The 12556-nt window shown below is 35.3% G+C and overlaps 2 protein-coding genes across 2 annotated transcripts; both read left to right on the top strand.

Annotated features, from left to right (window-relative positions):
* LOC104713543 (probable galactinol--sucrose galactosyltransferase 4) lies at positions 4346–12063 on the top strand. Its single transcript, XM_019233319.1, has 5 exons — positions 4346–6321; positions 6403–6580; positions 6673–7046; positions 7126–7486; positions 11679–12063. Exons 1-5 carry the CDS (start codon positions 4822–4824, stop codon positions 11894–11896), a joined length of 2631 nt encoding a protein of 876 aa, XP_019088864.1. The 5' UTR covers positions 4346–4821; the 3' UTR covers positions 11897–12063.
* LOC104746609 (probable galactinol--sucrose galactosyltransferase 4) lies at positions 7508–10535 on the top strand. Its single transcript, XM_010468132.2, has 4 exons — positions 7508–8983; positions 9065–9242; positions 9335–9708; positions 9786–10535. Exons 1-4 carry the CDS (start codon positions 7508–7510, stop codon positions 10362–10364), a joined length of 2607 nt encoding a protein of 868 aa, XP_010466434.1. The 3' UTR covers positions 10365–10535.

Here is a 12556-nt window from a genome sequence, read left to right as displayed (position 1 = left end):
TCTAATTATTAACATTGCATAAACACATAATTACATATATTGAATAATGAAAAATCACATAATAAAATAATTATGTTAGTTGGATATATTATGCGGAAATGTGGAATGTAATAGACAACTTTATACACTTGTTTGTATAATGAATTTTCTTTCATATCTTTTAGGCGAAAATGCAAAAAACGAAAAAAATGCAAATCATTTTTGTGTTTTGTAGAACATTATATAGATTTTTTTATTGGTAAGTTTATTGCATAGTTGCAATAGAAAACACTATTATATCATTGTATATCTTATCAATCATAACCACATATTCTGCAAAAACCATGATTTCGTGTTTTTCACCAAAAGTATAATTTTTTGCATTTCGACAAAAATTGATATTTTGAAACCTTCAAAGAGTAATCATGTCCATTATGAAATCTACAAATTCACTAACATAATAACTTCAAATTCTCGAGAGAAAAAAATAACTTCAAATTCTTTTTTGTTGAGGCTTTTGGTAATCAATTAACTAGTAATACTTTTAGTTTTTCTTTTCTTTGGTGAACCAATACTTTAATTAATTAGAAATCGAAATATGATGTGTTCAAGGGGAAACAAGTCTTCTTTGCATAAAAATCCGGCAAGACGGAAAATATAAAAAGATGAAAGAAGTAAAATAAAATCGGAAGATCATGGATATATCCTGAAGAATATCATAGAGGTCATTATGCAAACGTCTTCTTGAAGTAATGAGACCAGCGTTAGAGAATCAGAAAAGATCAAGGTTAGTTAGTTCTAGCCAACTTGATGACATTTCTGCTGACTGCTGCCATGTTTGAGAATTGATAAATCTTCAGGATCTTGGAAATTATTTCATATTTCTATACGGATAGGTTGGATGCATATAGAGCACGTTAGTTATTTTAAAGGTAGAGTTGCCCAAATTGCAAGCTTAAAGAAGCTGTTTTTTTAGCTGAGATTTAAAAATTAAATTTGAAAGTCTTAGGGGTGTATTCAATAGTATCTTAGAAGATTTTGGAGTTAACATGAAATCACCAATTATTTAATGATGATTTTAAAAAAATTTCTCAAATAATTCAGTCTAACAATTTACAAGAACCTTCACAATTGTTTTGGAGAAAAAACTATTAGAATTCTAGTAGATTTCCTATACTTTCTTTAACTGAAAACATTGGTAACTTTTTTTTTGTCACAAAAAATTGGTAATCGTATATCTAACTACTGCTGACAATCACCCATAGCCTTTTTTAGGGGTGAACTCATTTGTTCACCTCTTCTTTTGTCAACCAATCAAATTTTCCCACCTAATAAATAGTAAAAAATTAAAAATTTAATATTTTTTTATTTTTTAAAAAAATTAATAATGTATTATTAGTTTTAATTTACAAGGTTATATGTCGTTTTAGATTTATAAATAGAATTTATATTTTACAATTAAATGATATAATATGTGAGTTTGGGTTTATAAGAAAAATTATGGTATAGGTTTGGCAGGTAGGTTGCATGGAAACGGAAACGGATACGCGGAAGCGAAATGTTTTGGAAACGGAAACAATTTTTTCTAAAATTAACAAATAAAAACATTTTGGAATATATATATATATATATATATATATATATATATATATAATAAAACACCAAACATATAAACTATGGCCCTGATTGATAAAAGACTTTAAAATTATTTAAAGCATTGACAGTCATATTTTTGCCAATCAGACTTTTATTACTTTTATTTTTTAAAAGTTTTGAAAGTCACTTTTATTTTTTCCTTTCACGTTTTCTCAAAAATTTTTTTTTTTTTTTTTTAACACCAAATTATCATAGATATCAGAAAGAGTTTACAAAGCACAGAAGCAAATCACATACAACCAATTATCACAAATAAAGGAAATTGAACACAATTTCGATGAAAGAGTGGATTAACCCTGCTTTCCAGTCGGAAGCCTTACAGGCAAACAGATAACATCTGTTAATTCCCCCTCTCACACACTTGTAAATGGCTATCATCTTTTTGATGAAACTCCAAAATGCACTTGGCATAACCTTGATTAATAAACTGAGACTGAATGTTGTTAGACTTGGTTCTGAAACTTGTCTCCTTCGTGATATCAAAATCAAATTCGTCTTATTCATCATCGCTACATTTTCATCCCCAGATTGTCTCTTTCTCCATGGTGGTTTCCATGGTGGTTTCCATGGGTGTCTCTTCCAGAGCAAATCCATTAAGAAGAAACGATTGGCCTCAGCGGAGAACAAAGATAATACATCACATCGAATCATGGACTTCGGTGTGGGGATAACTGCCGGAAAAAGGGAGAGATGTCCCATAGAACCCCTATCACCGGCGTAGAGAATAGCAACCATCACCGTAACGGTGAAGAGAAATCGAAGATGATAAAACATTTTAAATCTAAAACCAAAGTAGGAAGGGAAAATAAAAAACTACAATGAAAAGAGAGGACCGACTAACGCCGGAGAAGCCAGCGCCGGCCGGAAACAATGGCCGAAAGAAAAAAAAGTTTTTCTGGAGAAGTGTATGAACGATCGCCAAAGGGAGAGACGGAGAGCGGTTTTTTCATTAGATTGTCTTCTTTTATTGTTTTCTCAAAAATTTTAAAGCGTCAAAATCATGCTGTAAAACTGAATAATTTTAAAAACATTCTTTTTTTCTCCCCCATTATATTTAAAAGCTTTCCAAAAATATATATATATTTTACATATTATATTTTTACAAATTAATTATTCTCATTTTTTTCTCTTTCTTTTAAGATCCATTTCAATAATAATTTTTATTTTTTTCATCATTATCATTAATAATGGTGTAAAAGATTTATGAAATTCATGTAACATTAAAAGCAATGCATGTTTAATGGATCATTAATTAATTATAATGTATCATTAATTAATTTTTTTATTAAATTGCTATATAGATTAAATTCTGACATAATTTATATTTATTATAATTATATTATTAATATCTAATGATAATAATAAAAATAGCTACAGCTTTAAAAGTTCTTGGTAAACAATCAGATTTTAACAGTTAAAGTTTTTAAAGTTTTTACAGTCAAAGCATCTACAGCCAAATTCTCTACAGCTAAAATTTTAAAGTCAAAGTCTCTACAGCCAAAAGTAACAGCCGTTACCAATCAGGGCCTAAGAAATATTTGAAATAACACAAATTCAAAACATAAATATGAAATAGTTAAATTAAAAAACTAATAATATTATATGTTTATATATAGCATGAATATATATTTCCAAATCATTTATCTATTAAGTTTCTAAACTAAAAAAAAATTTCCATCTTGTTTCAAAACAGAAATAGAGTTTCCAAACAAAGATTTATAGGAATTGTGTTTATATGACTTGTTTCTATGTCTCCACGAGTTTCTATTTCTGAAACGTTTCAGAAATAGGAAACGGATCTTAAAAAAAAGTTTCTATGCAACATAGTTTATAAATTAAAGGAGAAAGGCTTATTGGTTAGGGTTTAGATTTTATCTAAACAAAATTATATGTCGGTTTTAGATTTTATCTAAACAAAATTATATGTCGGTTTGGATTGACAAATGATAATTAGAGTTTAGATTTTACAATTAAAATAGGTTATTACATGTTAGTTTGGGTTGACAAATTTAATTATGATTTAGATTTTATAATTGAACGAATTATATATTAGTTTGAGTTTATAAAAGAGAATTGAAGTTTCGATTTTATTATTAAATGAGATTATGTGTCGGCTTGGATTATTTAAATTAATATATTTCAGTTTTTAGTTAATGGTTTTTAAAAATATTTATTAATATTTATTTTATTTAATACTATGATTTAGTATTATTTGATTGGTTTTAAATAATAGAAACCCAAGTATCGTCCTAACAAAAATTACTCTATAATGTTCTGTCTTATCCGACAATCATCCCGTTAATTAGTACGATATCGTTTTCTTGTTTTGTTTAAGCTAAATACAATATCTGAAGTTTCCAAAATGGGATACATAATGCACAATAATAAGTAGATATCCGCAAATATAAAAAACTTCTCTTTGGATATCGAAATCCAGTTATTCAATAGACATTTAGTTATTACTTAATTGGATATTTTTCATTTTGTTAATAGAAGATAAAATATATACTTCCTATAATAACGATTATTTGTCTCTTTGTAGCATCAGAGTTGCCAAGTAGCTTGCATGCACGCAGACATTAAGAAGCGACGTGTGGTGTGAATAATATGACACTTTAAGCTTTATTTGATAATTAACCTTTATTTGATGATTTTTTTTTTTTTTTTTGTCAACCTTTATTTGATGATTTAAAGTATATTTTTAGTTTCTTCTAGCTTTTCTTTTGATTTCCTTTTCTTTAGCAGTTTCTTGAACTTGCAAGAACAAACCCTAACTTCTTCTTATTTTTTCTATCTTTTTGGTCGTCCAAATTTTTTAATGTAAAGTATATATTTACGGGAGATCCTTCGATTATATATCGTATATACATCAGTTTCCCTAACTACGGCAATCATATATTTCTCCGTATCTTATTACATAAAACTCATTTCCTTGTGCAAGTAAAAAATCTCATAACTAAACAAAGAAGATTTGGTGTATTTAATGTGATTAGATAAAACGATATATACGAAGCAAAGTTTTAGAAACTCGAAGGATCTCCCGGTATAATATCATTGCCACTTTATCCATTTTCTATGTATATATATAGAGAGAGCAGAAGATAGTATTTTCATCACCAACCATCCTCTGTTTTCAATTCCTCTGTTTTTTTTTTTTTTTTTTTTTTAAGCTTCCTCTGTTTTATTATGGCTCCGCTTAACGATTCTCTTGCATCAATCACCGATGTCACTGAAACCAAACCTCTTGATGTTCCACAAACTAAGCCAACATTGCAATCAAACTCTTTTAACCTATCCCAAGGGATCCTTCGTGCCAAAGACTCTTCTCCGATCCTCTTTGATGTCCCTCAGAACGTAACTTTCACACCTTTTGCATCTCACTCCATATCCACTGATGCTCCTGTCCCAATCCTCCTCCGAGTTCAAGCCAACGCTCACAAAGGAGGCTTTCTTGGATTCACCAATGATACTCCCTCCGATCTTCTCACAAACTCCTTGGGAAGATTCGAGAACAGAGAGTTTCTTAGTGTGTTCCGGTTCAAGATGTGGTGGTCGACGGCTTGGATCGGGAAATCCGGGTCGGATATTCAAGCCGAGACTCAGTGGGTGATGCTAAAGATTCCTGAGATCGATTCCTATGTGGCCATCATACCAATCATAGAAGGACCTTTCAGAGCTGTCCTTCACCCTGGTGAAAAAGGTAATGTCTTGATTTGTGCAGAGAGTGGCTCTACTCAAGTGAAGGAGTCATCTTTCAATTCCATTGCCTACGTTCACATTTGTGACAATCCTTATAACCTCATGAGAGAGGCCTTTAGTGCACTTCGTGTCCATATGAACACTTTCAAGCTTCTAGAAGAGAAGAAGCTTCCCAAAATCGTCGATAAGTTTGGATGGTGCACTTGGGATGCTTGCTACTTGACCGTTGATCCTGCAACCATTTGGACCGGAGTTAAGGAGCTTGAAGATGGCGGCGTGTGTCCGAAGTTCATCATCATTGATGATGGATGGCAAAGTATTAACTTTGATGGTGATGAGCTACACAAAGACGCTGAGAATCTTGTTCTTGGTGGAGAGCAAATGACTGCGAGGCTTACCAGCTTCAAGGAGTGTAAGAAGTTCAGAAACTATAAAGGTGGATCCTTTATAACATCTGATGCATCTCACTTCGATCCTCACAAGCCTAAGATGATTATCTACAAAGCAACCGAGCGAATTCAGGCGATTATACTGAGACGGAAGCTGGTTCGTGAGTGTGGAGAACAAGATCTACACGAACTTGATGAAAAGATCAAGATTTTGAGTGAAGAACTCAATGCAATGTTCGATGTGGTTGAGAATGAAGAGTCTTTGGGTTCTGAGGATGCTTCAGGCACAGGTATGGAGGCTTTCACAAGGGATTTGAGGACAAGGTTTAAGAGTTTAGATGATATCTATGTGTGGCATGCTCTGTGTGGTGCTTGGAATGGTGTTAGGCCTGAAACCCTGACGCATTTGAAGGCCAAGGTTGTTCCTTTTGACAATTCACCTAGTCTAGATGGTACAATGACTGATCTTGCAGTCGACAAGATTGAGGAAGCTGGGATTGGTCTTGTTCATCCTTCTAAAGCTCATGAATTCTACGATTCCATGCACTCTTATCTTGCTAGTGTTGGTGTTACAGGAGCCAAGATTGATGTTTTCCAGGTAAGTTTTTTATATTATTACTCTGTTTCTTACACATACTATGTTTCTTCTATACATTGACAAGTATGTTTTTGGTTTTAGACCTTGGAGTCCGTAGCAGAAGAACATGGAGGAAGAGTGGAGCTTGCTAAAGCTTACTACAATGGTCTGACCGAATCCATGATCAAGAATTTCAATGGAACCGAAGTCATTGCCAGTATGCAACAGTGCAATGAGTTCTTCTTCCTGGCCACAAAGCAAATCTCTATCGGCAGAGTTGGTAATATGTATATATATGAAGATTTTTCTTTGGACTCCATATATTGTCTCTATAAGTTTATAAGCATTAATGATGTTTTGATTTTTGAACAGGTGATGACTTTTGGTGGCAAGACCCAAATGGTGACCCACAAGGAGTGTATTGGCTACAAGGAGTGCACATGATTCACTGTTCTTACAACAGCTTTTGGATGGGTCATATGATTCAACCAGATTGGGACATGTTCCAATCAGACCATGTCTGTGCCGAGTACCACGCTGCATCTCGAGCCATCTGCGGTGGGCCTGTCTATCTCAGTGACCATCTTGGCAAAGCCTCACATAACTTTGATCTTATCAAGAAACTTGTTTTCTCTGATGGTACCATCCCAAGGTGTGTCCACTATGCTCTTCCCACTAGGGATTCACTCTTCAAGAACCCTTTGTTTGACAAAGAATCAATCCTCAAGATCTTCAACTTCAACAAGGTAATCAGTTGTTTACAATCTAATTCTTTGTTTAAAGATAGAAACTTTATTAAATCCCAAAAATATTGATTTGTTGCAGTTTGGAGGAGTTATCGGAGCATTCAACTGTCAAGGAGCTGGTTGGAGCCCAAAGGACCATGTGATCAAGGGCTACAAAGAATGTTACACGGCAGTTTCGGGAACGATTCATGTCTCGGACATCGAATGGGATCAAAACCCAGAAGCTGCAGCTTCTCAAGTGAGCTACACCGGAGATTACTTGGTGTACAAGCAGCAATCTGAAGAAATCCTTTTCATGAACTCAAAATCAGACGCGATCACGATAACCCTAGAACCATCTGCGTTTGATCTATTCAGTTTCGTGCCGGTCACGGAACTGGGAAGCTCAGGGGTTAGATTTGCTCCTCTAGGGTTGATCAACATGTTCAACTGCGTCGGAACTGTTCNTTGGTGGAGAGCAAATGACTGCGAGGCTTACCAGCTTCAAGGAGTGTAAGAAGTTCAGAAACTATAAAGGTGGATCCTTTATAACATCTGATGCATCTCACTTCAATCCTCTCAAGCCGAAGATGATTATCTACAAAGCAACCGAGCGAATTCAGGCGATTATACTGAGACGGAAGTTGGTTCGTGAGTCTCCTGAACAAGATCTACACGAACTTGATGAAAAGATCAAGATTTTGAGTGAAGAACTCAATGCAATGTTCGATGTGGTTGAGGATGAAGAGTCTTTGGGTTCTGAGGATGCTTCAGGCACAGGTATGGAGGCTTTCACAAGGGATTTGAGGACAAGGTTTAAGAGTTTGGATGATATCTATGTGTGGCATGCTCTGTGTGGTGCTTGGAATGGTGTTAGGCCTGAAACCCTGACGCAGTTGAAGGCCAAGGTTGTTCCTTATGACATGTCACCTAGTCTAGATGGTACAATGACTGATCTTGCAGTCGACAAGATTGNCGTCTTGGTCTGTGCAGAGAGTGGCTCTACTCAAGTGAAAGAGTCATCTTTCAGTTCCATTGCCTACGTTCACATTTGTGACTCTCCTTATAACCTCATGAGAGAGGCCTTTAGTGCACTTCGTGTCCATATGAACACTTTCAAGCTTCTCGAAGAGAAGAAGCTTCCCAAAATCGTCGATAAGTTTGGATGGTGCACTTGGGATGCTTGCTACTTGACCGTTGATCCTGCAACCATTTGGACCGGAGTTAAGGAGTTTGAAGATGGTGGCGTGTGTCCGAAGTTCATAATCATTGATGATGGATGGCAAAGTATTAACTTTGATGGTGATGAGCTACACAAAGACGCTGAGAATCTTGTTCTTGGTGGAGAGCAAATGACTGCGAGGCTTACCAGCTTCAAGGAGTGTAAGAAGTTCAGAAACTATAAAGGTGGATCCTTTATAACATCTGATGCATCTCACTTCAATCCTCTCAAGCCGAAGATGATTATCTACAAAGCAACCGAGCGAATTCAGGCGATTATACTGAGACGGAAGTTGGTTCGTGAGTCTCCTGAACAAGATCTACACGAACTTGATGAAAAGATCAAGATTTTGAGTGAAGAACTCAATGCAATGTTCGATGTGGTTGAGGATGAAGAGTCTTTGGGTTCTGAGGATGCTTCAGGCACAGGTATGGAGGCTTTCACAAGGGATTTGAGGACAAGGTTTAAGAGTTTGGATGATATCTATGTGTGGCATGCTCTGTGTGGTGCTTGGAATGGTGTTAGGCCTGAAACCCTGACGCAGTTGAAGGCCAAGGTTGTTCCTTATGACATGTCACCTAGTCTAGATGGTACAATGACTGATCTTGCAGTCGACAAGATTGAGGAAGCTGGGATTGGTCTTGTTCATCCTTCTAAAGCTCATGAATTCTACGATTCCATGCACTCTTATCTTGCTAGTGTTGGTGTTACAGGAGCCAAGATTGATGTTTTCCAGGTAAGTTTTTTATATTATTACTCTGTTTCTTACACATACTATGTTTCTTCTATACATTGACAAGTATGTTTTTGGTTTTAGACCTTGGAGTCCGTAGCAGAAGAACATGGAGGAAGAGTGGAGCTTGCTAAAGCTTACTACAATGGTCTGACCGAATCCATGATCAAGAATTTCAATGGAACCGAAGTCATTGCCAGTATGCAACAGTGCAATGAGTTCTTCTTCCTGGCCACAAAGCAAATCTCTATCGGCAGAGTTGGTAATATGTATATATATGAAGATTTTTCTTTGGACTCCATATATTGTCTCTATAAGTTTATAAGCATTAATGATGTTTTGAATTTTGAACAGGTGATGACTTTTGGTGGCAAGACCCAAATGGTGACCCACAAGGAGTGTATTGGCTACAAGGAGTGCACATGATTCACTGTTCTTACAACAGCTTTTGGATGGGTCATATGATTCAACCAGATTGGGACATGTTCCAATCAGACCATGTCTGCGCCGAGTACCACGCTGCATCTCGAGCCATCTGCGGTGGGCCTGTCTATCTCAGTGACCATCTTGGCAAAGCCTCACATAACTTTGATCTTATCAAGAAACTTGTTTTCTCTGATGGTACCATCCCAAGGTGTATCCACTATGCTCTTCCCACTAGAGATTCACTCTTCAAGAACCCTTTGTTTGACAGCGAATCAATCCTCAAGATCTTCAACTTCAACAAGGTAATCAGTTGTTTACAATCTAATTCTTTTTTTAAAGATAGAAACTTTATTGAATCCCAGAAAATGATTTGTTGCAGTTTGGAGGAGTAATCGGAGCATTCAACTGTCAAGGAGCTGGTTGGAGCCCAAAGGACCATGTGATCAAGGGCTACAAAGAATGTTACACGGCAGTTTCGGGAACGGTTCATGTCTCGGACATCGAATGGGATCAAAACCCAGAAGCTGCAGGTTCTCAAGTGAGCTACACCGGAGATTACTTGGTGTACAAGCAGCAATCTGAAGAAATCCTTTTCATGAACTCAAAATCAGACGCGATCACGATAACCCTAGAACCATCTGCGTTTGATCTATTCAGTTTCGTGCCGGTCACGGAACTGGGAAGCTCAGGGGTTAGATTTGCTCCTCTAGGGTTGATCAACATGTTCAACTGCGTCGGAACTGTTCAAAACATGGAGGTCACTGGTGATAACATTATAAGAGTTGACTTGAAAGGCGAAGGAAGTTTCATGGCGTATTCGAGTGTAGCTCCAGTGATGTGTTACTTGAACGACAAGGAAGCTGAGTTTAAGTGGGAAGAAGAAACTGGTAAACTCAGTTTCTTTGTTCCTTGGGTTGAACAATCTGGTGGCATCTCTCATCTGTCTTTCACCTTTTAAACATTTGTTTTGGAATTTTGATTCTTTTTTATTTATTTTTCCTTGCATTGTGTGATCAGAAGCTGGGTTGTCAAGCTTCTGAATTTCTCTGTTCGGTTTTTTACTTTTCAATTTGGATTTTGGAGAATTATTTAAGCTCCTATTTTAATATACAAGGATTTTTTTTATCGATTGAATTGGAGTTTAAAGTCAACTATATTGTTCAATAAAATAAAATAAAGTTCAACAACACCATAGGTCAATTTTGAAAAATAGATTACACCAACTAAGTGAAATTTATTTAGGTATGTTCATATCATTATATTGTTTCAAATTATTCTTCGAAATCTTATTTTCATTTTTGGGAGAAGATTTGTTTTATTAGATATATATTTTAAAATCAAAGAATCACTATTGCTAAAAAAAAAAGAAAAAAAAAGGTTACAAAGAAATTAGTTTGTTTATGTTTGTATCTTAGTCAATGTTAGTGCAGACAAGGACCCCTGATGTTGACCTTTGGACAACGTACGTCATAAGATAAGACAATGGCACCGTAACGGCTATTTTTGTATACTCGTACATGAATATATGTCTCCTTTGAATAATTAAATTTCAAGAACAAAAGGGGATTACAAAAGTTCAGGGAAAAATTTGTGGCAAATTATGTTCTGATTGATGACTAAATTAATATGGTGTGACAAGATTAGTTTCATTGCTTCAATTACGATATAAACCCGTAAAACAATTTTCATAGAAAAAAAATTAACAATAAAAAAAAAGATTGTTTTGGTGTTTGCTGTTTGGNGTCCACTATGCTCTTCCCACTAGGGATTCACTCTTCAAGAACCCTTTGTTTGACAAAGAATCAATCCTCAAGATCTTCAACTTCAACAAGGTAATCAGTTGTTTACAATCTAATTCTTTGTTTAAAGATAGAAACTTTATTAAATCCCAAAAATATTGATTTGTTGCAGTTTGGAGGAGTTATCGGAGCATTCAACTGTCAAGGAGCTGGTTGGAGCCCAAAGGACCATGTGATCAAGGGCTACAAAGAATGTTACACGGCAGTTTCGGGAACGATTCATGTCTCGGACATCGAATGGGATCAAAACCCAGAAGCTGCAGCTTCTCAAGTGAGCTACACCGGAGATTACTTGGTGTACAAGCAGCAATCTGAAGAAATCCTTTTCATGAACTCAAAATCAGACGCGATCACGATAACCCTAGAACCATCTGCGTTTGATCTATTCAGTTTCGTGCCGGTCACGGAACTGGGAAGCTCAGGGGTTAGATTTGCTCCTCTAGGGTTGATCAACATGTTCAACTGCGTCGGAACTGTTCAAAACATGGAGGTCACTGGTGATAACATTATAAGAGTTGACTTGAAAGGCGAAGGAAGTTTCATGGCGTATTCGAGTGTAGCTCCAGTGATGTGTTACTTGAACGACAAGGAAGCTGAGTTTAAGTGGGAAGAAGAAACTGGTAAACTCAGTTTCTTTGTTCCTTGGGTTGAACAATCTGGTGGCATCTCTCATCTGTCTTTCACCTTTTAAACATTTGTTTTGGAATTTTGATTCTTTTTTATTTATTTTTCCTTGCATTGTGTGATCAGAAGCTGGGTTGTCAAGCTTCTGAATTTCTCTGTTCGGTTTTTTACTTTTCAATTTGGATTTTGGAGAATTATTTAAGCTCCTATTTTAATATACAAGGATTTTTTTTATCGATTGAATTGGAGTTTAAAGTCAACTATATTGTTCAATAAAATAAAATAAAGTTCAACAACACCATAGGTCAATTTTGAAAAATAGATTACACCAACTAAGTGAAATTTATTTAGGTATGTTCATATCATTATATTGTTTCAAATTATTCTTCGAAATCTTATTTTCATTTTTGGGAGAAGATTTGTTTTATTAGATATATATTTTAAAATCAAAGAATCACTATTGCTAAAAAAAAAAGAAAAAAAAAGGTTACAAAGAAATTAGTTTGTTTATGTTTGTATCTTAGTCAATGTTAGTGCAGACAAGGACCCCTGATGTTGACCTTTGGACAACGTACGTCATAAGATAAGACAATGGCACCGTAACGGCTATTTTTGTATACTCGTACATGAATATATGTCTCCTTTGAATAATTAAATTTCAAGAACAAAAGGGGATTACAAAAGTTCAGGGAAAAATTTGTGGCAAATTATGTTCTGATTGATGACT

The sequence above is a fragment of the Camelina sativa genome, chromosome 2 (assembly GCF_000633955.1).
Source record: "Camelina sativa cultivar DH55 chromosome 2, Cs, whole genome shotgun sequence".
Classification (NCBI taxonomy): Eukaryota; Viridiplantae; Streptophyta; class Magnoliopsida; order Brassicales; family Brassicaceae; genus Camelina; species Camelina sativa.
Note: the sequence above shows the minus strand (reverse complement) of the source record. Positions and strands in the feature narration are given on the sequence as shown.